This window comes from Lissotriton helveticus, chromosome 1_1, assembly GCF_964261635.1.
Source record: "Lissotriton helveticus chromosome 1_1, aLisHel1.1, whole genome shotgun sequence".
Lineage (NCBI taxonomy): Eukaryota > Metazoa > Chordata > Amphibia > Caudata > Salamandridae > Lissotriton > Lissotriton helveticus.
In genome coordinates, this window is record NC_136057.1 from 909,572,513 (window position 1) to 909,599,981 (window position 27,469).

The window sequence follows — 27,469 nt, forward strand, 5'->3', positions numbered from 1 at the left end:
ACTCCCCTGTGCTTGGTGGAAGCCGAGGACCTATAGATAAGCGGGAAGTGCCTATGCCTAAGGCGGAGCTCATCTTTACGCGCCAGGTGGGTTTCCTGCAGACCCACCACATCAAGATGATGGTCTATCAAGTATTTCCATATTTTTTGACGTTTCTGTGGCGAGTTCAAGCCCTTCACATTCCAAGTGGCAATATTAAGTGACATAGAGGTAAGGGAAAGTCACCCGCTCTGAGGACGAGACCCCCATCCGCCTCCCCGAACCAGTCAGTACATCAGTCCCACCCCCCCCCGCCTTACAGCTAACAGCGACCCACACATCCAAAGCAGTACGTACAATCATCCAGGCATTCCTGTCATCACCACCCCAACGAACAACCCCCCCAAACTCCCCAACCCCCCACCCCTCCGTTCCCCCAACAGTCCCCCCCGCCCGCCACACTTCCGAGCCTCCAGAATCCAACAGGCCCCCCCCCACAGAACCCCGCCATGTCCCACCCCGCCCCAACCCAAAAACAAACAAGAACAGAGAAATTGTACTTAGCAGTCCCATCGGGGAACAGTTCGGAGTGGTCCTCTCGGGCCAGGGGAGTGGCATCCAGTGCAGGATCCCACAGGCCACGGTACGGGGTGTCTTCTCCAAAAGTACACTGAAACCCTCAGTACCCGGTATCGGGAGCCCCCCCGGCACCAGCCCGCAGACGGCTCAAGGTTCAAGCGGCACCGGAGCTTTGATGAGACGACGCCAAAGTCGCCGAGGCCACAGAAGCTACTGCATCCCCTCTTTCTTGAAGGAGACCTGCAGGGTCAGGCCGCCCATGATCCGAGGCCGGGCCCACTCTCTGCCACGAGGAGGAACGTCTGCGCCGACGTTGCTGTGATCTGCCAGACCCCTGTGAAGGAGTTTCATCGTCCAGTCCCAACAGATCTTTGGCCGCCTGGAGAGATCGAATCTGTGCAAGTCTGTTCTCCCAACGGAAGATGATGCGGAAGGGATGACCCCACGAGTAGGAGATGTTGCGTTCTCGGAGGAAGGCGGTCACCGGGCGGAATTCCCGCCGCTTCTGAAGGGTCGTCACTGCTAAGTCCTGGTATAGCTGCGGATGATGCTCTCTGAATTGCAGGAGCGAGAGAGTCCGTGCCTTCCGTAAGATCTGCTCCTTCAGCTGGAAATCGTGCACACAGGCCAGGATGTCTGGAGGCGGCCCACCTCCCCGTCTAGGGAGACCGACCCTGTGCACTCTGTCCATCTTGATTTCCTGAACATCAGCGTCATCCAGAACGTGTAAGAAAAGTGCTTGGACATAGCCCCGCAGATCACCCGCTTCTCCGTCCCAGGGTACCGCCCGAATGCGGATGTTGTTCCGGCGGGAACGGTTTTCCAGATCCTCCTTATGGGCCTGAAGATCCAAGTTCTGCTCCGTGAGCCTAATTATGTCCTGCTGCAGCTGGTGGATGTCATTTGCCCCGTTTAGGTCATGGTCTTCCAGCGTGGCCACTCTCTCTCCGAGGTCATCCACGTCCCTCCGTACCTCCCGGAGCTCCGACGCTAGTTGGGCGCGAAGTTCAGAGATGTCTTCCTTGATGGAGGCGAAGAGCTCCGTCATGAAGGCCTTGGTGGCAGGGGCCTCATCGTCCGAGTTCTCCTGGGCGAGGCGCTTGGTCCAGGGGACCTTGGTTGCTGCGAAGACTTTGCCGCGCCATCCTTTCCGGCCTTCCCCTTGCGCAGCGAGGAGGACATCGCGACTCCTCCGGGGAGGGTAACCGTCACCCCTCCGGTATTCACAAGGGTGCCTCAGGACCCGCTTCGGGGAGCAGGACGTGTACCGGCCTCTTCTACGTCGGTGCTCCGCAAAAAAGAGGTCTCAGTCCGTAGTCCAGGCGTCTGCCACTAGCACTCCGCCCTAGGGGGCAGCGCCGTCGGTGATGCTTCCAGGGTCCCAGGAGCACGGCTCCCCAGCTCCCGGTCCCGGCCTCTGTGTGGCCTCACCACTGTCACCCTTCGCCGGACGGCACTCTCCACTCTCCACTCGGGCCTCGTGGTTCACTAGTCGGGCCCCCGCCGGAGGCACCTCACTACCTCTCAGCACTCCAGAGGCCCAGGCGTGGCACAAGCAGGGGGGCACCGGGTCTCCCCAGGGGGCTCCTTCCAGGCGGTCAAGTCTCAGGGGGCCCGCTCCCAGGAAGATGTCCCAGCCTCCCACACTCTTCAGGGACGGGGCCGGTGAAAGATAGCTCCGCTGCCGGGGCCCCCAGTGCTACTGGTCCCCCACCACTGTTCTCCCGCTCCACCTGTCGTGCTCCTCAACCTCTCGTGCAGAGCCGCACCCCAACGCCACGGGGGGCAGCGCAAGTCCAACAGGCCGGCGCACTCCCTACGCCGCAGCTGCACCACCACGATCTCGGCTGATCCCAGCAGAGCCCAGGGCCCGCGCCCGCCAAGTGCTTAGGGCTCGGGAGCACGAATCACCAGCCGCAGGTACTCCGGGGCCCTCTCCCAGGCCCCTCCCGACCGAAGGTGGTCAACGATGTCCCCACTCTAATGCAGGGCGCCCTCAGGAGCGGGTGCAGAGGGGGGAGGCCGCGGCCGGGCCGCCGCTCAGGTCCGTTGAAGCGTGGCCGGGGGGAGGGGAAGCAGCGAGGGCGCCGCACTCACCCGGGCCAGCCGGTCCTCCCGAGCGACGCTACGCTCCAAGCTTAGCCCCCGGTGGGGTGAAGGGGAGAAGCGCCGCAGGCCAAGGGCCGATCGCCTATCTCCGTTGCGGTTCCGGCAGTGCTAGCGTCTCGCACCGCGGATCGCAGACCGGAAGTCCGGAGCTCCTCCCTACGCAATGCCGGGGATTGCTGGGCCCCAGGTCGTTATCGCGGCAATGTCCTCCTCTGGGCTTCCACGGCCACAGCCGAAGCACCGGGCCGGAACCTTCAGTGCCAGGAGTCACAGCAGTCTCAAGCGGGTGGAAGAGCAGGCCGCCTCAGGTGCTATAACAACGCGTAGCTGGGCTCAGCGCCGGAGGGACACGAGAAAGCGTCTCACTCCGTCGCCATCTTCGCATCCCGCATTTTTAACATTGCGGCGGGCGGTGCTGAAAGTACCGCCCGCCGCAATGCTAAAAATGCATGTTGTGCGTTTCAAAGCACAACATGACAGGCACTGCGCGGTGACTGCCATGTTGTATTTTGAAACGCAGGGGGGTACCTATGTGCATCCTCCACCCCCCCCCCCCCCCCTTCACCCTGGGGGGCCTGCAACGGGCCCCCAGAGCAAAGACCGTATGCCTTTTCGTGGCGGCATTGCCGCCACGGAAAGGCATTGCCCACAGCACATCCTAATATGGCTGGCAGTGTCTGATAGACGCCGCCACCATATTAGACCTTTCGCGCGGCGGTCGCCCCCCCCCCCCGCCCTTGTAATATGGCGGGGGGGAAATAGGTGGCACGGGCACGGATGGCGGACGGATCGGATCCGTCCGCCATCCTAATCGGCCCCTGAGTCATTGTATACAAATATTTCCTAAAGGGAAAGGATAAAAGTTATCCATGACATACTTGTTCCAAAAACTAGGCCACACCAGCTTCCAACCTATTTAATTATCATTCTTCTGCATTTGACTCTTTCAAAAAAGATTTTTGCCTTTGAGAATGAATTCCACCAGCAAATTGAAGGGACACGTACAGGAGCTGTCTTTGCATCCAATTTTGCCATTTTGCTTATGGATAATATGAAACAGAGTATAATTCTGACAATATTTTACTCTGGAATCGAAACATTGATGATATGTTTTATAATTTGGCATGGCCCAGAGGTCTCCCTACATGATTTTCACAAATGGCTAAAGTTTAAAATAAATTCACACTCCAATGTGATAGGTCATAAATCATATTCTTAGACTTGAAAACTAAAACAGAAAATGACCTACTATACACTAGTTCCGAAAACCTATGGAAAGGAACACATTACTATTTTATTTTAGTTATCATCCACCAACCTTCAGGAACTCCCTTCCATATAGCCAATTTTTGAGGATTAGAAGTAACTCCAAATTCTGGACTTCATTTCTCTTATAGTTCCAGATAAGTTTCTTGAATGACCTTAAAATTATAATTGTGAGATTTAATTGTTGCTCTCTTTGTTCGATGTGTCAAACTTTACCTGTCACATCTGGGAAAATATAATATTATTATACCTAGTTCCTTCTGTCAGTAATAAGAATTTGAATGCTTAAAATGTATTGAACTCCTCCAACTATACAATGTATATTTTCTAGAAAGCATATATTTTTTTATGACCTTTTTTTGAGCTGGTTACTAAGTATACACTCCCTTTTAAAATAGCCGTCACGGTCTGACAAGAATGATGACTTCAGTGTCCTCTTTCTATTACCCCTGTTTATGTTTGGTCAGGTAAAATGGCTTCCTAAACGCTGTTATCTGGTTTATGCTCTTCACCGGGTGCTGCATGGAATACAGTTAATACAGCAAACACAAGGAGATGATGGACGCAGCGCTGAAACTTTTTAGACACTCGCCCCTAGTCACAGAATTGAGTCTAATCCATCGTTGTTCTTTAGCCCACTCTGCCACCCCAATTCAGATCCAGCCACATGCAAATCAGTCTTGACCCTGTTCCTCATGGGAACAGTCCAGCCTGAACTGCCAAGCCAGGCCTTCCATGGACCGTAAACTAGCATCCTAGGACCAGGACATGCCTGGACAAAAACAGGAGGGATGGCAACAAAACGTCACTGTTAGGTGAATGATAAGGGGGCTCGAGGTCCGAGCCAAAAATGATGGAACGGTGAGATCCCTGAGCCGGAAGAATATAATGTAATATCATGGTCCTCACAAACAGGACCCAGGTAGTGCACTGGAGAGCCTGAGGGTGGAGTGATCCCTCATAAGGGCCACTGATCCTCTCCAGAGTAGGACCCATGATTTGCATGCCTAATAGTCCTTGATTAGAAGAACAATGGACCTCATAGGATGACTACTATAAGTTCCCGTCCAATATCTCCTGCTAATACGGACCTCAGACGGGATAACAGGATAACGGCAGGATTCCAACATACTTGAGTGAGCAAGGGACCCATGTATGGGCATACCCTGCCAACTTATGGCGAACAAACCAAACACAAGGACATAGACGAAGCACTGAAACTTTTCAGACACTCACCCCCAGTCACAGATCTGGGTTTAATCTATCATCGTTCTTTAGCTCACTTTGACACCCCAGTTCAGACCCAGCCATGTGCTAATCAGTCTTGACCCTGTTCCTCATGGGAACAGACCAGCCCGAGCTGCCAAGCCAAGCCTTCCCTGGACCTGAAACAAGCATCCTAGAACCGGGAACACCCCATTGTGGATGTCCCACACAAGCAGGCTTCAAGGTTAGTTTGACACCCATTTCCGCCCTTTTTGGACCTCTATATCTTGCAGTTGTCTTTTAGGCCTCTTTGACAACTCGACATTTTCAATTTTTTCCACTCGGGAGCCTCTGTTGTCTGTTTCTACTTCCCCGCTCAATTTCTTTGAATATTGAGACACGCCACATTCTCATCTGCGTAGTTCCCCATACGCTCCGTCCAGAGAAGCAATTATTGATAAGCCAGGCCTTTGATTCCCTTGTTGCCTCTATTGTACAATATTTTAATTTCCCTGGCAGTGCACTGGGTTTGCAGCGGTGCTTTCTTCTTTCCCATCCGCTACCTTTTAGCATCACCTCGCTATCGGTAAAGTTACTTCGTGTTACTAATATAGCCTTCTGGTGTGGAATATCAGCATCATGACCTTACTTTCAGTTTAGTTTTCATGTTTTATTTTGTCATTTTAATTTCATTTTCATGTTTCCTTTTTTGTTTGTTTAATTAATTTAGCTCTGTCCCGCCCGTATTGTCTTGAGTCCTGATGATGATCCCATAATTGTGATGGGATCAAAATGCAGTTGACACTTGGCTCTTGACCTGTGTTGATTATACTTTTTAAATGGGCAGTTTCCATAATTGATCGTTCGTGTATTATGCGCTATGCGCCATTGTATCACTGTTTGGACACCTAGCACGTCCTCACCTCACTGAATATTAATTATTGTATTTGTTTTGATTATTTACAAAAAAAAATGTTATTAAATATTATGAATGTTTTGAAAAAGAAAATTATTTTCACTTCTTTGTCATCATTGTTTATCATAGGGATCACTGTTTCTAATAACACAACACACCCCAGGCCCCTACAGAACCTAGGGTTTTCCTTGCCTTGCACAGCACATAGGTTTCTTTTCAGGGGTCTGTTCCTGGTAATATGAAGTTCAGAACTTGTTCTGTGACCTGGAGGGGCAAACCAAGCATAAAGCCATATGGTGTATAAGAATATAGAGACCTGGGTGGAATATACAGAGTTTTTGTGAACTATTAGTTGTGAATTTTGTCTGTTTGAATTATTAGCTGTTTTTCTCTTTGTCACAGAGAATGTGGTCTTCTGACCACCCTCATGTAATAAAGTTCCTCTGTTATGTGAAACCCCAGACCCTTGTGCTGACATTCCAATCGCATGTTGAGTGCATGCAAGTGAATTGTGTATGTGACATATATAATACTAGGTCCCTGCATGTGGTGATAATCTGAGTAGTAGCAACAATCGGATCCATGGTGGATAACCCCAAGTTTAGCATGGCACAAGTAGGGGTGTGCAAACAGGTGAATGTATTGGATGCATTCCTGTAGCTGGAGCCAGACCCTGGATGGAAACAGGGTTACCTATAAAAATATAGTGTTCAAATCCACCTAATATTATGACATTGTGCTACTTCTCTCCTCCTTGCCCATGTCTCCTTGCCGCCTTCTAACTTTTCTGGTTTACTTTCTGGCTTTTTCGCAATTTTTGTTGTCAGTTCTTCTTCCTCCTGCTCTGTTGCCCTCCATGTAATCTGTCGCTTTTCCCTACTTCTCTAGCCCTCCACTTGGTTGTGACGTCCCTGCTCCTCATCTGCTGTCCTCCATGTTTAGCACTTATACCTACTCTCTTTATTCCTGGCTAACTCTTTAGTTAAAATATATATTTTTAATATTTAGTATTATTTCACCAAAAGTATTTATAGATTCATGATTTACGCAAAGTTGGCACCTCTGCTTAGAAAAGGATTTGCTAGTTCCCCTTGGGGTTGGTCTTTTTTCACATATTGTTGTAGCACTAAAGAGGTGTCTCTCCCCTAAAAGGTTGTTGCCAATTCCATCAAAGCTCCGGTAGCTACTGTTTATCCCCCAACGCCTCAGGTTGTAAAGTGTGTATAGTAGAGTTTCTAGACTTGAAACCATCTGCTGCATCATACACATTGGCAGGCCAAGTAGGGCCGCTGGGCCACATTCCTTTGGACAGTTCCTAAAATGCTAAAACATAAACCCTCGGTACTTAATAAAAGCAGAGTTGATGCAGGGAAAAGCTCGGATTGTGAAAGAGTGCTGTTCTCAAGGATTTGTAGGCCTGTCAGACTGAGGTTCTCCGAGGTGGCATTGGAGGCTGAGAGGCTGATTGAGAGATCTAGTGGCTGAGGGCACCAGCAATTCAAGGTCATGAATGGCAGTGCCTGCAAAAGAAAGTTGGCTGATGTAGGTCACTGGCAGAAAGGCGGCTGCCCTTCAGGTGATATATAAGCGCTTCTTTTCTAGACTGCGACTGCCATCTGTGAACAAGTAAAAAGTAAACAGTAAACTTTAGCTCTAGAGAGCATTTATCGCTTGGGACAGATCCTTGCTCTGTATTTGACGTGGCCCCTGAGGAGAGCTTCTATACTACATTCACTGCTTAAGTAGGGTAACGTGTAGAGATTACCAAGAGTGCTATACTGGATTTTGGCACCTACTACTCAAGAAGGACTCTCTGATCCTGTGGTACGTGTTGGAGACTTTCATCTAAATTGTTTTTGTAAGCCCCTGCTTACTCTGGTGGCTCTTTTGTGGTCAAGAAGTCTGACTGACTAGTGCCAGTGCCAGTGCCCTCATCATATATGGTGAAGGCATCACAACAGATAAAGCTTTATTCCTTTGTACTTCCTAAAGACACACATGCCTAGCATGCTTCGAAAGGAAGGACATGGAATTGGGGTCGATAGGGCCTTATCCGAGGGTCTTCTGAAGGTATGGCCATATCTGCCAATGGTATCATTGATCTCAGTAAAGACACGCAGAGACTGGGCTCAGTAGCAATCCTACATTCAATGTCGCGCTCTATCATGCGGTACTACCTCTGTTGTAACTGTAGAGACAAAGAAGCATATGTTAAAAGCCTGTAGAACACAGTCTCAATTACTGTTGCAAGGTAGCCAGGTAGCTCTTTATCACGATTTGGTAGCATTCACATTGTTGAGAAAGAGCCTGTATCATCCTGAGGCAAAGGTATTCTAATCCAAGCAAATTTAATATCGCAGACAGTCTGCAGCTTTGCCGGAAAGATAATGAAACAACTGTGTAATCAGTGGAAGAAGCAACAGAGCCATTGAAGATTCAATACGAGGAAGAGAAGTTCCATGAGCTGAACTTTAAAAAACAACAGATGGGAGTGCAAACATAACCAGTGCAAGAGCACAACGGAATAGGGATACACAGGCTAAATGATTTCCTTTTTTTCCCTAAGCTATGGAGGAGCTGGGGCAGGAGTGCTGATGATGGTGAAAACCAATTTAAGTATCGCTCGTTGACCATACGTGCATAAGAGCTTGTAAAGGCTGAGTTGTGTCCGAACCACATTTTAACACTCATTACAGTTTTCTTATTATCTACTTATTTCCCTCCTTTTGTCCTGACTTGTCAAATGGTACACTGGGGAGTGTCATAACTGGTACTGTTCAAGTGGGTGGCCAACTTAGGTCTTCATCTACTGGGGGAGAGGGAGGAAGATGACAAAGCCCCAATCTAGGTGTAAGTGGATTGTTCAGTACGGGAAGCTTTGAGGTAGAGGAGAAAAAGAGATCATGCATTCGGACACCTTAGCTATGACAGTTAAATGTGGTAGTGATCTTTAGAGTTATTCAATAGTTTTTCAAGCTAATTTCCCTAAACGTAAGAGAACTTAACTCGCCAAATAAATGTCAAGGAGCATGTTATTATCTGAGACAGCAGCTACAGACATAGACTTCCTGTTGGTATAGAGTACACCTTCTTCGACTTTTTGCATCAGATGCCTCTAAATCAGGAGGAAAAGCTATTTTTACAAACAGGGTGGCAGCTTCGTATGTAGTTTCTGTCCCAAAAGGATCTAGGTGTCAGTTTAAGTGCTCAAGCAGTGATTTCCAGTGCTTTTTCTAAATGTCCCTAATACAGCATAGGATAGGTTCCTTAATGACATTGTGCATTCTTTGTCCCATCTCTTGGATGATAAGGTCATAATGGTGGTGCTACAATGCGGCAGATTGCAGATATCAACAAGCCTAGACATCCTGGATGTATGTCCAGAGCTGCAAGCAAAGAGTTAAAGATAATGTTCAGTGATTTCGGTGTTCTAGATATTCTGTGACATTTCCATCCCACAGACGGGACATTTTCCTACGTTTTGTCGGTGCACAGTAGGTACACACACCTAGATTACACTTTTGTCTACAGCAATATGGTCTGGGTGCAGGAAACAGAGATTGGGAACATAGAACTTTGGAGGAAGACATATCTAAACAGGATGCCTCATAGATGGCAGATCTAGGATTACTTTTTGAGAGACTCTGTCTGGATGCAGGAGGTGAGGGAACACAAACTGAACTTTTTAGATAGACATAAATATAGCCCCATCTGTTATGGTACTAACGGGAGATGTACAAGGCAACTGTCTACGGTACCTTGATAGCCTTTGGTGCACATACAAATAGAGAAAGAAGATTGTAGACCGACAAACTACAAAACTGATTGCAGGAACAAAAAAAGGCTAATAAGGAATGTACAGCAGTGACAAACATCAGGAAAATTGGTAGGCTAGGGGACAGCTGAATCTTTTACAAGCTAACAAAGCGGAAATACATCTCCTAAGACTGACAAACAATTTAGACTTGGTCAATATGGACAACAAGCTACTTACTAGCTTATTGCCTTAAAGCAAAATAGAGTAAATCATACATATTTGAAATAAAGGATGAGTGGGGGGTCACCTGTCCTTAGAGATCATCTTGAACGATATAGGAGGGAGGCAGAATTAAAAATCCAAATTGATAATTCCGAGATTCTGAATCTGAATTTAGCAGACACCCACATTCGCTCCTCACAAGATAGGTGACCATTTCAATGGGCTTTGGGGTCATTCGGTACCTTAGCATTGACTTCAGAAACTCCCTCGCCATTCTTTTTAAAGCGCACTGGCTGTCTCTTAAGATGAGTGTTCAAGCAGTCTTGCCCAAATGACGCTCTATCTTGTAAACACGGCTATTGTACCTGTTCCAGAGTTGTCTATTCGAATCCCATTGAAGAAATATTTAGTGTGAAGAAAAAGATACCTTTGTCTGGTGGGGGGACAACAGAGAGGTCAAGGGGTGGAGAGTACGATTGTCCAGCAAAATTGTGATTGATCTTCTGCTTTGGGGGTTTGCTGTTTCCAGACATTTGGCGGAATTACTAGGCTGCGCACCTGTGCTGATTTGAGTTATGAAAGGCCTGAGAGTAGGTCAAGAAATGGTTATATATGGACCGTACAGTTGCAGGAAGAGCTGCCTGGGATCTGCTATGGCGCCCTAACCATTTGAGGCCCCATATAGAATATGTTTGTTCCGTCACAAGCTCACTACTTTACATGAGGGACAGCACGTCTACACAGTTCAAATTAGGTATAGTTCCTTTGCCCCTTACATCAATCCACTAGAACCTCGAATGTAAGCCAGCATTGCACATTTTAGCATGTTAGAAGTGGTGAGAGGGTGATTTTCATCTCTTGCAGGATGTTTGTCAAGGGCCAGATTAAGTAATTTTAAAAGTGTATTATTTAGCAAGACATTTGTTATACAATGCAGTGTACGTTAAATATGTAAATGTAAATTGATACTTGTATAGCGCACTACTCACCCGCAAGGGTCTCAAGGCGCTTGTACGAATACCGCTGTGGAACCCATCCTGGCTTTCCCTGTGAGGTGTCCACTCCTGGGCACCCCCAAGGTGGAGGCCAGGCATCCTTAGCGTTGTGGGGGCCGTTGTGGAGATTAAGCAAGCTATTGCCCAGAGTTGCAGAGTGGGACTCCATGATTGGAATAGGCACCGAGGCGAGAATGATCAGGTCCGTGGAATTTTTGAGCCCAAGACCCGCCGAGGTGGGGAATTGAACCCTGGTCCCGGGCTAGACCTTTGCATCAGGGTCTGCCGCTCCAACCATTGAGCCACACTTCTCCACTCCACTCCAATATAAAATATTTGTTCATAAAAGTACATATAATATAAACTCCATGCTTTAAGTACCAGTCATAACAGCAACTTTTTAATAAACGTTTCAAAAATGTTCAACAGTAATTTCTATATAAGGGTATGATGTGTGAAAAAAATTGTAGGAGGTCTAGTAATAGAATGTTATTTATTAAATATGGTCCCCAAAATATGTTTCTACTGACCTACAATAATCTAATAAAAGGTGTATCATATTACACTTAATTGCAGTATCTGTGTTTACTAAAACGTCAATAAAATACTTTAATCATAAAAATGTATGCTTATTCCAGTTAGAAAGGCATAATTTAAATTTGAATTGGATATCACTGGTCATTGTAAGCCAACAGTAACCTACCAGCAGTCCACTGTTTAACTCCATTTATTTCGCTGGCATTAATAATGTGCTGCTTCATTGTTCAATATTAAAAGTGTAAGAACATGGGTCTTCTCTTTTGCTCCTAGGTCAAAGGGTTATTGCCACGGTTACATGGACTTGTTGATCTGTTGGTTTTTAATCCACCTTATGTGACGACTCCCCCTGAAGAGGTAAGGCTGTGAACTTCGTGGGCATGCAGTTGAAAGGTATGTGCTACTTATATATTTAGGCTGTGGAGAATAATTTCAAGGCATGATACAAGGGCATTTTAGAGAATCTCACATTGGTTGTAACTCAGTTAAAACCAGGGGCCACTCATCAATGTACTTTGCAGGAGATTCCACAGTAAGTATCTGGCAGATGGAATACATGAATGTGTGCACCCGCTCGGTCTCCACACAATATACACTATGGCACAATGGTGTCAATTGTTTGCATACTTTTACATATGCTTTTTATTTCACTTGTATTGCATGTACTGAATGACATGATCAAAAGAGTACAGCAAGATCCTGCCACGACCTACCATTCCTGCCAATACGCATCGACACTTGACCTCCTCGCATCAGTTCCCATAATTTAATCAGAAATATTGGATGAATTTATGGTCTCTCAAGCTCGTACTTTCTCTCACAATCCCCAGGTCCAGGGAGGACATCACTATCACAAGTGTCCATCAACAGGAATGCCGAACTCCTCCCACAAGGAGGACGAGCCCAAGTATTGTAACAAGTCCCAAAAATATCTAAAACCGTCAACGGGGGCATTAACAAACCACACCTCCGATGTTTCAACTGAGAACCAGTTACTCCCCCAAAATGAGCACGTCCAGGACCCTCCTCTAACAATCCCATGAAGTCCCCTCTCAAAGAGGGAATGTAAGCGACTTAGAAAAGCAAGGAGAAACAGAGCAGAACGTCCCAACCCTTCGCAAAACCAAGTCCATCATAACAACCTCAAAAATAAAGATGGACCCGGCCGACATTAGGACGAAATCCTAATCCTCATTTAATCCGATATTTCCGCTGCCAGATGGCCATATTAAAGCTACCGAGCTGGTTAGGGCCCGCTGGAATAAAGCTATGTTTGTACCACAAGATCTAGTAATGTCCGAGCAACAGGAACACCTACAGGAGGCTTTTGCGTACAGAGCAACATCACCAGCACCTTTCTGGAATACAGCAACATCACAATTAGCCAGAGTCACGTGTGTCATCTTCAACGCTGAAACCTCGTATTCCCCTTACCTGAATGATCATCAATCCAGCAATCCACCTACCCCCTTGGGAAACAGTGCTCACAGATCATTGACCCTGGTGCTTCACCACCCACCAAATGAAAGAGTCCTCCGGGTCACTACTGCCACCACTCAAGGCACTGAGAGGCAAAATCTTTGTGCATCCACCACAAATTCAGCCACAGAACTGTTACCTGGGGTCAGTGGCTAGAACCAGGAGAATGGAAGGCTGGAGTTGAGTCCCCGTTACAAATCCAGGCAGCACCATGGCATTTTAAACAGGAGTGCAGTCCTAAGGCTGATTGGTGCACTATAACACCTGAACCACATAAGATCTAACAGCATAGAAGTGGTTTTATTTAAACCCATCACCTGGATGCATGAAAGTATTGCTGCTCTGCTTTGGCAGTATAGAGAACCATCTGCAGCATGCAGCACTGACATGAAGAAACTTGAACCGGTTAGTTATCCAAGTCCTGATTTTGCCTACACCGCTAGAGACATCCAGCTTACACTGGGGTATGTTAAAGAGGGCAATTGGTCCTGCACATCCAACAGCAGCCAGGGAGGATTTACAAATAACCAGATCGTGACTGTCAGATTATGGAGTACAACTCATAGTAAATCCCGGCATCCAGCCGCCAGTGCCTCATTCCAGCACGGGGGCCATCAGGGTCTCATGAGATATGCCATATGGAGCCTCCTCCTTGGTTCACCTTTTTATATTCTGCTCTTGGAATGTGAAAGGTTTTAGCAGAAAGGTGGGAAATGACAAATTCTTAAGCTTCCTACGAGAATTAGATCTCCTGTTGTTACAGGTAACCTGGACGCAGGTAATGACCCCCATTGTAGGCTTTAAAGAATATCACATTGAAGCCACAAAATAACCCAGGTTGGGGAGGGCGAAAGGGGGGCTTTCACTCTGTATTACCATGATATTCTGTGGAATCACGAACACCTGGACCTGGGCATATCTTGGATACAATGTGTCAAACTCTCCGCCTCATCCCACAAAGAGCAGCATCTGACATTATTCATCTTGAATCTATACATCAATACAGGCAAGAAGAACAAACATGCAAAGATCGAGACCATGACTGGCCCAGTTAAAATCCACCAATCCATTTGCTCACAAGCCCACATAATGCTGTCTGGAGACTTCAACATGAATCTACTCAAAGGCTCATATGTCAAGCCTCTCATCCAAATTCCACAAATAGTTTGCAATCATGTCAGGACAGTCCAGCTTGGCAAGACGTGCATCATTGCACTTGAAGCCTTGGGTTTTTACACACTAAACGGGCATCCTCTTCCGGGTCAGCCAGCAGCGTTTACCAGACTGGCAGATAGTGCTAATCCCATCTTGGATTGCATCCTGGTAGACTCCGACCTATTCGTGGGAGTCACCAATTTTTCCAAAGAGCGTCCATTCTGCCCAAACATTTGCACTCAAGATCACCCCCCTAAAGGCCCCAGTGACAAACGGTCTATGTTTACCCCCACCGTTGTTCAGTCGGAGGCGTCTCATGTGGAAAGACACAACGGCAGCTAGGATTATGGTCTTTGTCACCCTCTACTTTGAAATGGAGCCATTGAGTGCGTCTACCATCAATACGCCTTTACAGGCCTGGGAGGGCTTCATCAAAACTCTTATAATTGCATTTCCAACCATACCTCTTCTCAAGAACGGCCGAGGCCCGATTGGGGCTGAATGGGTTGCGCCACAGTTGCTGAAAATGAAAAGGCAACTCAACAGGGAGATCAGACGAGCGCTCCCGTTGGACTGTCATTTCAATAATGAAACAAAACTAAATTGCTAAAATGAAACAAGCCGATAAAATAGCGGTGTGGATGGCCATATCCAACGTCATGACGGGCATTTGGAGTAAATTGCTCCATGCAAGCAAACCAAAAGATTTCAAACCTTTCTGGGCCAAAATCAACACATTAGTAAATGGCCCCCACTGACATTACAACGCCGACATTAAGGAGTCTGCCTGGTCAACACACATAGCTGCTGTTTACACCCATGCCGATCTGGGCCAGCCACTAAGGCCACAAGTGGACGTCCATTGGCATAATTCTCAAACTCTACAGCCAACAGAGGTGTCTTACCCTATGCTGAACCACGCACAGGTAGCACATATTTTAGAAAAGGCTCAGGTCAGAGGGGGTGCCAGGGCCTAATGCCCTTCCAGATGTGCTAATTAAAAAAGATCCCACATTCTGGGCCACCTATTTAATGCCGTTATTCAACCACACGCATTTAACAAATGCCATCTGTGGCAGCATACTACAGCCAATTTATAAATCAGGCACACACTCAAATCCTTCAAACTACATAGTAATCACCCTAATCGATGTAGAAACAAAGCTTTGTGCCTTCACACCATTGGCTCCTGGCATCTATGGAGGGGGAGTGATGCAGGTGTAAAATAGTATAAAAAAATAAAACTTAATCTTCCGACAAGAAACTGGTTTCCGACTTATATATGCAAAAACAACAGTTGATGGACAGAATGCAGAACAATGTCATACATTGTGGAGAAGTGTGGCTCACTGGTTAGAGGAGGCAGACCTGGAAGCAGACGTCAGCCAGGGACCAGGGTTCAATTCCCGGCTCGGCGGGGTCTTGAGTCCTAAAAATGGTCATGGACTCGACAATTCTCGCTCCGGTGCCTACTCGATTCACGGGTTCACACTCTGCGACTCTGGGCAATAGCTTGCTTAATCTCCACAACGGCCCCTCGCGGCGGGATGCCTGGCTTTCACCTTGCGGATACCCTACCGGGGTTATCTCACAGGGGAATACCAGGACGGGTTCCCTAAGCAAGCGCTTAGAAACCGCTCGGTGATTTGCGCTATATAAATTCCTGTACATTTACATTCACCCCAGTACAGAGATCTGGGCCTAAATCCATCGGTTTTTTTTGCACTCCACACTACCCCAGTTCAGACATGGCCATATGCAAATCCGCCTTGACCCTGTGCCTACTGTACTGGGGTGAATGTATGACATTGTTCTGCATTCTGTCCATCAACTGTTGTTTTTACATTTCCGACTTATATAAGCATCTCCTTGCGGCGCCCACACACACCTAGAACGCCGGCATCGTTCGCTGGGAACGGGAACTGGGGAGAACTCTTTCCCATAAAGAATAGAGCGGTATATACTACAGGGCCCGGCACTCAGCCTACCATGCAGGCCTTACCGAAACACTGACCAAAGTAGCCACTTATTGGTATCATACACCGGAGCGTCTCCACAGGTTCGACCCTCACATCAGTGACAGATGCTGGTTGGGATGTGGGGAACTAGGCACACTAGAACACCTACTTTGGAGCTGTAATAGACTGCACTCATACTGGGCCACAATTCTTGAAGATATCGACTCACACCTGGACACCAAACTCCCACGCTTCCCAGCGTATATCCTGTTAGGGCTTCCCAATGCACTGATGTACCCTTTGAAATCTAGGAGAGGCCGCCTCATAGCCATCGCCCTGGGGGCAGCTACTCAGAACATTCTCGCACACTGGCGATCCCGTCAGGGCCCTCCTCACTCGGGTTGGCTGCACAGGCTGTGGATGGTGCTGGGTATGGAGAAAATAGCTCTCACACAGGCAGGTAGAGGTAGCGAGTTTCCGGAGTTGTGACGACTCTTCTTGACCCTTCTCACTGGGGAATTCCGGGAACTGAGCTGCCCCCGGTATTTACGGCTCCTTCGCTTGGCAGACACGCCAATCCCCAGACAGCGCGGGCCCAGGCGCTCTCAGTTCTCCAGACCACGCTAGCTTCCTTGATACTACCATCGTTATAATTTGTGGACGGGGGGGTTTATTGTTTAATTCACCACATGTTTCTGTGGGTTGTTCTTGGTTGACCAGCTCCTAGCAATTCCTTGGTAAATCATATTTGCTGACTTGCGAAGTCTGTATTGCACTGTCCTGAAGGAGCAGGAGGTCCTGTTCACTTTTGTTATATCTGAAATGCCAATAAAAGATTTAAACCATAAAGAAATAAAACTTACTGAGCTCAGCAATGTCCTTGCTCCGGACCTCTTCTTTCGCCGGCACAGGAACCGGATGGTGGAAATCCCTTGGCCAATCCTGGAGCTGCTCTCACCAGCATGAGAGCAGCACTAAGATTTTTGGGAGCGGCTTCATTTGGCACTCCACAGTGCTTTGGAGGCTTTGGCTTCCTCTAACCCTGCGGTCTCAAGAGAGCTGGGTTAGAGATGTTTAAAGTGCACGTGCCAGCCAAAAAGACATGCGCACTTTAAACAATTCAATACCAGCCCACCCTCCCCCTGCTGCTGTCACTTACCCCACCCCCGTCCTGACACTTGGATCAGGACAGGGGTAGTAAAAATAAAATGGTAAATAAGTGCCATTTTATTTTTTATCTTTAGGGCGATTTTTAAGTGGGGTAACGCTCCTCCGCTCAAACGGAAGAGCTGTCCCTGCTCCAAATTGATTCTAGATCTGGAGGCAAGTGTCAATCATTCAAACATCATTTCGCAAAAACACAAACCAGCTTCAGAGCAGGCAGGAGCACAATAACTAATCTGCTGGCGGTAAGTCTTTTTTTGCAGAAAAAGCAAAAGCCATCAAGCTGTATGCCTGATTTGTTGACTTCAAGGCAGCCTTCTACAAGGTCTTTTACAGCTTTGAGGAAAAATGGCTCTCTGGGAGGGTGCCACCAAGACTTTTGGATGCAATCATCAACCTCTATACTAACTACAAATTAAGATCCATGACAGCCGAAGAACTACATGAAAAATCAGCACCGACACAGGCCTGAAACAGGGGCGCGTTCCGCCCCCTGTCTATTCAACTCCTACATGGCCGACCTTAACAGTCATCTGGCCTAAGTGTTGAACGACATCCCCCTCCCCTTTCCCGGCTGGGCCAGGAAGTACTCCGATGCCTTCAATATGCAGGCGATATTGGTGGTCTGTTTCCCGGGCCCCTTCAACCAATTGCAGCTAAATTCTTATGGCGGGCAAATGGCAGTGCCTTAGAATCTGTGAAATCTAATAAGTTCCTTGGCATTTTCATGGATTCGCACTGAATCTTTAAAACTGGTCTTTCCTCCAGAAGAGTAATAACGAACGCGCTTTTGTTCACATTAAAAACGTTACAGCAAAAGACTCTTAACACTTTGACACACCATCTCCTCCAGGTCACTTGAGCAAAATTCATGCCATCATTACCTTACTGCTCTGAATTACTAATAGGGAAAGGTGTGTCGGTCTTAAATTCACTTCAGTCGAGCCTCTGCAAAAAGCTCTTTGTATTACAACTGTATGTCTAGCAAGCTCAAATTAGGTTAGAGTTTGGCCTTCACCACCAGGGCACAGTAAGGAACTGGGCCTTAGTCAAATTGTGTTGGAGGCTGAGATCGGCCGCATTGGACACAATCTCCCACCAGGATTGGCTGGAAATTGAAAAACAGGCCCACAATAAGATGTCATGGCACTTTGCCATCCATCAGTCAATTAAGTCCCTGCAACTTGAGGATGCATGGAAACCACTATGAAATACGCCACCTTCAAGCAGATCACCAACAGAGAAGTCAAGCTTTCATCACGAACCTTAGACAAGGTTGAATTTTCTTGCAAATGCCATGGATCAGTAGTAATGCCAGCATAAGCGGTCTGGGCGCCACAGCACTTACTGACTTCTTTTCCTTTCCGGTCAGGAAACACACTCTGCTGCTCAACCACCTTGATGTTTTCCCATTAAAGGAACTTGTCCCCTCTAGGAAGCAGTCTTGGTCCAACAACCAGTGCGTATATATCCACAAAACCCTGCTCCATCTACTGTGTGTGTGGACTATGTGTGTAACCCATAGGCGTAAACTCTTACGATCAGCTCTATTAACTGTGCAAGTTAGGTCATATCACCTAGCAGTAATAGCTCTACTAAGCGGTAACCCAGTACAATTATCCTGCAAGGCAGTGAGGTTCCTGACTTATGCTTCCAAAGAAGCTGGAAGGGATTGAAACTGAACTGCTGAGGCTCTCAACATGGACTTTTGGACAGAGGGATCTTTCACATTGGCCACTTTCATATTGCACTTGCAGCACTTCTGTCTAGCCCTAGTCTACTCCTAGATGTCATGGTCACATTAATGCACCAGCACTTTATTACTGGACTGGGTCACTATTCTCTGCATTCAACGCCTCAAAGAGACGTTTATCCTTTTATTGATTTTCATTCAGTTCAATACTGTATATTGTAATGATTTTAATTAATCAAACACTAAATTTACTCACACAAAAATACACCCACGATTCCCATTAACATTGCAACAGAAGCACTGAGGCCATAATTCTTATCCTCGAACTGTTGCTGCCTGAGTCCAGGGAGACCGTATTTTGAAATATTTCTTGTGTAAACCCCCCACCCCCGGTTTTATATAACAATTCCTAAATGGCCCCCCATTGGTTCATTTGATTTGTCTATTCCGAGATTGAGGGGCATGAGCCTTTCGCCAATGAATATGGCCACGAAGTATCCCATGGCTACCAGTGAGTGAGCCTCCCCGGGTCTCCCCAATAAATCCATCACACTCAGCGGGGCCACCCTGAGGTCTGGCTCTATCAGTTTAATTGGCACATTTCACAGTACGTCATTAATGACGTTCCAATATTGTGCAATCACTGGGCACTCCCAAACTGCATGAAAAGAGGCCCCGGGGCATGCCACACTTCCCCCATGCCAGAGTCTATGTGGACAGTAGTATAATTGATGTAGGTACTTAACCTGTATTAAGCGTAATCGCATTGATATCGCCATCTGACTGGGCACCATCTTGGCTTCAACCCATTCCTCATCCTAAGGGACCCCCAATTCTGCCTTCCATTGTGCCCTTAGCTTGAACAAGAGGTCTCGGAGATTTGCGTGCCCCCTTTCCCACGTGTATCGAGGATGAGGTAGCGTTGCAGAGGATTACTCCATGGGAGGGAGGCAAGTTTGTCTCGATGTATGTCCAAAGCGTGTCGTAGCTGTAGGTAACGATAAAATTGTGACCTAGGGAGGAGAAAATCTGCTGCCTGCTCCTTGAAGACATAATGACACCACCCCTCCACACATCTCCCAATGGGAATTGTCCTATTAAATCCTATTTGGTGAAGCCAGCTAGTCCTGCTGTTTCGGACAACCAAGTGCCCTGCTACAGCGGGGTCACCGCTGTCAATCTCCCATGCCAATGCATGTGCTTTATCTCTGTGTGCCAACAAAGGAAGGGAAGGCGAGTAACAAGAGGGAGTGCATATGGTGGTGAATTACCAAACAGTCAGTTAAGGATTCCATAGAGGTCAAAGAGTTCATGCTCTAGGCGATTGGCCGGGTCGTTTCTATCCCCATGTAGCCAGTCACCTACCGGCACCAGATGGGCCGCCCAGTATTATAATTTAACATCTGCCCATCCCAGTCCCACCTGATATGGGGACATTTGGCACTTAGTAAACAATACACACTGAGTTTTGTTGACCCCGAAAAAGGCCCCAATATGGGCTGAGAGGTTCGAGAAAAAAGTTGGAGGGAGAATGTATGTATAATGTTGGTGGAAGAAAAGGAAATGTGGGAGTAAAAATATTTTGAGAAGTGCTCCCCTGCCCACCATGGTCCGTGACAATGTTGCCCACTTCTCAAAGTCATGTAACATCCCACTAATTAAAGGTGCCACATTTAAGTCCCAATACCTCTTGAGTGAAAGCCTCATTCATATCCAGGTGGCAGAAGTGTCTCTCGCCAGCTTGAGTCCAGCGTCAATCCACCCCCTCGCAACTCCTCTCACTGGCACCAATACTACTTCCTCCAGTTCACCCAAAGCCCTGACTCATTATTACTATGAAAGATTTATAGAGCTCATGGCTACCCAGATAGGGTTTCCCAGTGTGAAGTACTTCAAGGTATATAGATTTGAACTGATGCCACGCACATCTGAAAATGATTGGCGTGATCCTTTAGAGGTAGGCAAAGTGTTCAACACCCGAGGACCCGGGTAGTAGAAGGACCGGCCCCATCACCGTAAAGCCGGAAAATTTCCATCAGGCAGGGGATATTGGTCTCAGGGCGCTGAACAAATAGGAGCATATCATCTGCATAAAGGAAGATCCTTTCTTCCAGTCTACTATGCCACCATACACACTGCACCCTAGTATCTACCCTAAGTACCTTCGCTAGGGGCTCCACCATAAGAGCCCCTAGCTCATAACATATTTTCCAGAAACAATTGAAAACCTGGCTCTTTGACCAATGACTTCCTTCAGCATGATATATGTCATTTGACAATCCTCTGCGCCGAGACACCTTCGGGTATTTGTGACAATACAAATCCAATAAACATAAGAGCAAAGAACAATGGGTATAGCGGGCATCCCTGTCAAGTGCCCCCCTCTATCTGGAAGGGAAAGAAGAAAATTCAGTTGAACCTGACCTGGGCCCATAGGTCCCTGTAATTGGTTTCTACCCAGCCAAATTATGTGGTGCCCAACTGCATTTTATATAGGGCTGCTAACAGGAAGAACCAGTGGACTCAGTTGAATGCTTTCTCCACATCTAACAGCAGAGTGCTGTCTTCATGCAGTTCGTCTCTCCCTGCCAGTGCCAGATGAAGGCGGCGAAGGAAATGTCTAGTGACAGGTGTAATGATGGTATTGTTGCCATGCATCAACTAAGCCTAGGCCTACTGCCCAGTCCGACAGGTGATGTGACAGCTGGCCACCGTTGACGAGTCTGTGTAGGACTCAGGGTGCATAAGGGCATTAAGGTCCCCCCCCAATAACTGTGAACCCGGGGGAGGTGGGGGCTTTGGGGGGAGGTTGCCAAATGTTGTGAGACCTTTTTCAAAGTTGAGTCCAGCAACCGGGGTGGGGAATACATGCTAAGAAATATCTACAGGCTGCCTTTCCAATAATCTTGTGAGCAAGACATAGGAGCCAAAGAGGTTAGTAGAGATTTGCTGCGCCACCATGGAAAATGATTTCCGTAGTAATATAGCCACCCCTGAGAGCCTTGTGTGAAGCCTGAGTGATATACCCTACTGTAACCATGTCTGCCTAAAAAGGAGCAGTTCATTGGTCAGGTGGTGTGTTTCTTGGAGTAAAAGAATGGCTGGTTGGAGCCGCTTCACTTACAGCATAACACCCCAGTTAAATTGATCATTTAGTACACTGACATTACATGAGAGGATGGTGTGTCTCCTGGTGGCTTTATGGGTGGGTGTAGTACGATTGAAGGAGTTAAAAGGTAGTTGAGGAGCCTGGCACCTTGAGGGAACACAAATGTACAGAACCTGTGAACAAAAAACAATGTGAACGAATAGTCCCCCTTCACTCTCTCCCACCCTACACTTCTCCGCACAAAGAATCTGCCACCCAAACAAGGACTCTAAGTGAGAGCCCCAACAATTACCCAAACAAAAGAAGGAGGTGCCCGGTCTGGCATCGACATTACAGTCATGTGTTTGGATCAGCAGCAGACTCCCGGCCACCGCCAGAAGCCCCAGATCCAGACCCAGTGTCAGGGACTGTCCGGGACTATATGCGGAACACAGTCAGGGACTTGGGCAAGGACTGGGAACTGGGTAGAAAACTTACACTGGAAGAGGAGTGCAGCGCTGCCCAGGATCCTACAGGGAGTCAGAGGAGAAAGAGGGATCCAAAGGAGAAGCCTGTACAAGTGAACAAGATGGGTAAGACTCAGAAAGGATGGGCACTCACAAGGCAATTTAGCATTCAGACTAACTACACCCAGGACGGACGTGCAAGACATATATATATAATACAACATTAACAATAAAAGGGGGTGTGGGGTAAAGCACTCAGGAGCTCCACATGGTAAGACTGAAGCTCAGTAAGTTTCTTACCCGCAATTGCTGTTACAGATACGGACTGCAAATACCCTCATGTAGGATATGCATGCAAAGGCAGGGTCTGTGGAGCTTATACCTATAGTGATGTTCTAAATGTAACTCAAAGACAAAACTCACAGTGAACAAGAGACACCACCTAGGTAGTCAGCTGAGCCCATGGATCCTGGCGATCAAACAGGAATGCGCAAGGCAGTAACAGCAAAGGGGAAGAACTAAACACAAGCACAATAGACAAGGAGCTAGCAAGGAGGAGTGCTTAACAGGAAAGGAAGGAAATGACAGGGCACACTTGGCACCCTAAGCGTGGAAGGGTATACTCAGACATGAGTCCCTTGCTCATTGCACCATCAGGATTCAAGCAAGCCGGGCCGAAGACGGCTGTAATGCCAGAAACCGGTCCCCGGAAGCTTGTTTCCTTCCCAGTGTAAGAATTGGCTTTTGTAGTCTGGTCTGCCCTGTTCCCATGATGCACTGGGCAAGGGACAGACCAATTTGCATACAGCCAGGTTCTGAAACTGGGATGGTGCAATGAGCTAAAAACCGGTGTTGGATCTAGCCCTGATCTCTTGACTGGGTGAGAGTATTCTGCTTAATTCAGAGACTCTGTCCCTCACCACCCCTTGTTGTAAATATTTGTGTCCACCCTAAGCGTGGAAGGGTATACTCAGACATGAGTCCCTTGCTCATTGCACCATCAGGATTCAAGCAAGCCGGGCCGAAGACGGCTGTAATGCCAGAAACCGGTCCCCGGAAGCTTGTTTCCTTCCCAGTGTAAGAATTGGCTTTTGTAGTCTGGTCTGCCCTGTTCCCATGATGCACTGGGCCAGGGACAGACTAATTTGCATACAGCCATGTTCTGAAACTGGGATGGTGCAATGAGCTAAAAAACGGTGTTGGATCTAGCCCTGATCTCTTGACTGGGTGAGAGTATTCTGCTTAATTCAGAGACTCTGTCCCTCACCACCCCTTGTTGTAAATATATATATATACACTTGGCAGAAAGCAGGTAACAAACATACAAGGTAACAGAAGTAAGACAGCAGAATAGAAAGGCAGCAAACTAGAACTGGAACCAAGGACATGGAAAGCAAGGCTGGAAACGGATCTACAGAAGGGGAGGCTACAAGGGTATACTAGAATAGTGCAGGTTAAGGAATCAAGAAAACAAAGTAGCAGAGAAGGCAGTGCTGGGGCAGGAACAAGAAGTGAGCTAAGGCTCAGGAGTCAAGGCAGCACTGCAGACAGTGCTGGTTCAGGAACAGGGAACTACCAAAGCTTTAGGAGTCAAGGTAGCACTGCAGGCAATACTGGTTCAAGGAAACAGGACATAGCTACAGCTCGGGAAACAAGGAGTCAAGAGAGCACTGCAAGCAGTGCAAATCAGGAACAAGAAATAGCTAAGCCCAGGAACAAAGAATAACTATAGCTCAGGAACTCAGGAAAAAAGGTAGCACTGCAGGCAGTGCTAATTCAGGTACAGGGAATAGCTATAGTGCAGGAAGAAAGAATAACTATAGCTCAGGAACTCAGGAAACAAAGTAGCACTGCAAGCAGTGCTAATTCAGGAGAAGGGAAACTGCTGCAGTTCAGGAACAAGGAATACTAAGGCTATGGGGTCAGGGTAGCACTGCAGGCAGTGCTAATTCAGGAACAGGGAAAATAGCAGCAGGTCAGGAACAAGGCATAATAAAAGCTCAGGGAACTCTGGAACCAAGGATTGGTCTCACCAGTAAACAGCTACTATGACCAACCTTTGCCTGAAGGGAGCTGGGGCTTAAAAGAGCTCACAGTAATCACATGCAGCTGGTGTGAGCAGGCTAGCAGCAGCCAGCCACAGGTGAGCTGAATTCCTCCACCCATCCTTGGCCTGCAGGGGTGGAGACAAAGCAGTGAGCAGGGAATTCTGGGTAATGGAGTTTCAGACATGAGTAGGCTGGCTTTAAGTCTAAGCAGACTGGCTTTCACAAAAACCGACATGGATTGCGAATGGATGTCAATTCCCAAATAGTGTCCAAATGGCTGGAAGTCAAGATATGCATGCAGGGGAGTGTCAGAAAGCATATTAGAACACTGTAGAGTCCCACAGTTCAGCCCCCTGGGGGTGGACACAAGAACATAGGGAGCGAATCGTGACACCCAGACCCAGAGAGGGCCTCCACAACCCCACTGCACCGCTGCTTCAACACCTGGACAGTCTTTGTCTCCGAGTCGTGCCTTTGGTCCGATGGGGTAACTGCCTCCAAGACACAGGCCTGTCCCCCCTAACTCACACGCAGCGGGGTCAACATCGACTGGCAATAACCAAAATCCAAGTGCTCCTCAAGCTAGGCCAAGGCACTTTTGAGCGTATCAATAAAGACGGTTTTTCCCTTACAAATCACTTTGAGCCAGGAACTGTAGAATATGTTGAATTTGTAACACCCTAAGTATTTCTTTAACAGCCAAGAAGGAGCAGCGCTGTTGTCGTACTCTTGAGTGTATAATCAGGGAAGAGCATACTTTCACAAGTCAACAAGCTTTGCGGAGAATGATGTCCTGGTCCACGCAGTTGAAGAGCTGGGCTATCAACCGGTGCAGAGGGGCCTCAGGTGGCAGCTGAGCTGCCAAGGATCATGACAAAGCCTGTGGAGAGCAGCTTTGCGGGGAACCAAGAGGCCAGCCATTTAGCAACTAATTGCGTTAGTCACCCTTCCTTTTTCCCCTTGGGGATCCCCACAATGCAGATGTCACTTAGTCTGCTCCTTCCCTCTGCATCCTCGGGCTCTAGCCGGCCCACCCTACTTTGGAGGGCTGTTATGATAGACTGAAGGGTGCGGATATTATCCTCCACTCTGGACAGGCAGCCCTCCTCCTAGGTAACCCAGTTCACCACATTTCTACGGTCTTGGAGAAGCAGCGAAAGATGCAGGCTGAGCTCACTATATTCCCCTCAAGGTAAGTTCTGGAATATTTGATTGCCTGCAGGATTTATGTTATTGAGTCGTTCATAGGCACAGCTCCAGCGGTGCCAGTTCCAGATCCTCTCGCTTGCTCCCCTCTGAGAGGTTAAATGAACTATTTTGCTCTGAGCAGTGGGATTAGCACACTTTCACATACCCTTGCTGGCCATGTAGGGCACATCGGCTTCCAAAAAGTTGGTCCACACAGAATACAGGACCGAGTTGCCCGAACACCAAAATGGGTCTATGAAAGTCAGCATGGGTGGCAGGGAGAGAAGGGCCACCAGTTACACAACTCACTCGGCAGCCAGCAATCACTACCCAGGTGTCCGGTCCTGGTCCTGCCCTGTCCACCTGCTGAAGCGCCCCGACGGCTCCCAGTCTGAGTAGTCCCGGGCACTGTCAAGTAGCAGTTATGGTGGACGCCTCCACTCAGGTTCTTCAGTGAGGGGACTTCACAGCTAGTCCATAAGGAGGGGCTGTTTCTGGCATCTCCCAGCACACCTCAAGCAGCTGTCAGCACAACATGCCCACCCCAATCCGAACCTGCGTCAGCTGCTCTCAGTTCTCAACACCCACTGGGGGGGGGGCCTGAGTCTTGCCCATGTACAAGTGCACTTTTAAAGGCTTGTAGTGGTGACATCCCCTGTGGGGCTCCGCGCTCTCTCCTCAGGTGTCAGGACAGGGCAGGTTCTTGTCCACCCACCATCGACCTCGAATGGTCCACATCTAGCCTGACAGCCCCAGGCCCAATGTCCTGAAAGGCCCTCCCACCGCGTCACGCAGGCAGCTGCCACTCCCAACAAGCGGAGCCTCTCCCCCATGATCATCCCAGCAGGAACACACCCGGATCAGGACTCCACCACCATCTGCTTCCAGGCCCGCAGCTCAACTAGGCAATGCCTGAAAAGTCACTCCAGTGGCACCACTGCTGGCAACAATCACAGTGGGGCTGCCCTGATGGCCCCTCTCCTGTCCATTCAATGTGGCAAACCCCAGAAGCATGGAAGGCCTCTCTATACTCCCCAGCATGTGTCTGTGCAAGTGAGAGTGCCAAGTCAGAGATTCGCCACGGCCCATCCCCACGTAGCACCATCAGTTCTGCCAGGCTGCGCCTGGCCCACCACACCTACGTAGTACAGCTCCACTCACCAATTCCTTCACTGGGGGAGACAGGGTGTTAGGACACCCATCTCAACCGCTCCTTGGTTTACTTGTGTTCTGGTTCAGGGAGGACCTGACCTGTCAGTTTTGGCTGGAAACTGATGTACGTATGGCTGGGTTCAAACTGAGGTGACGTGGTGTACGGAATAACGATGGATTGGGATTCGGCCCGAGTAATTACCAGTGGCTGAGATTAATTCAAGCATTCCATCCATCACTTCTTTGTATACTTAAATGTTTGCATTTAGCATATTTTGTAAATCAAAGACACGTGAGATGGCACAAAGTTAAATATATGGGTGTGTGTCCTCATCCTTGTCGCCATGAAATGGTGTCATAATGAAGGGAGTCCAGGCAGCAGAAGTACAGAAGAGATCCAATTTATTCAGGATATTATAAGACCGAACCAACTCAGTGCAGCTCAGCTCAGTCCCCCTAACCACGTACTGGAACATGCTTCTGGGTTCTATTATGGAATGCTACTTACACA

At 48.0% G+C, this 27,469-nt stretch overlaps 1 protein-coding gene across 1 annotated transcript in view; it reads left to right on the plus strand.

Annotated features, from left to right (window-relative positions):
- HEMK2 (HemK methyltransferase 2, ETF1 glutamine and histone H4 lysine) overlaps nt 1-27,469 on the plus strand; it is a 133,904-nt gene that overhangs the window by 70,198 nt on the left and 36,237 nt on the right. Inside the window, exon 5 of the mRNA XM_078655871.1 lies at nt 11,840-11,923. Within this exon, the coding sequence (XP_078511997.1) occupies nt 11,840-11,923 (84 nt within the window). The remainder of the gene's footprint in view (nt 1-11,839; nt 11,924-27,469) is intronic.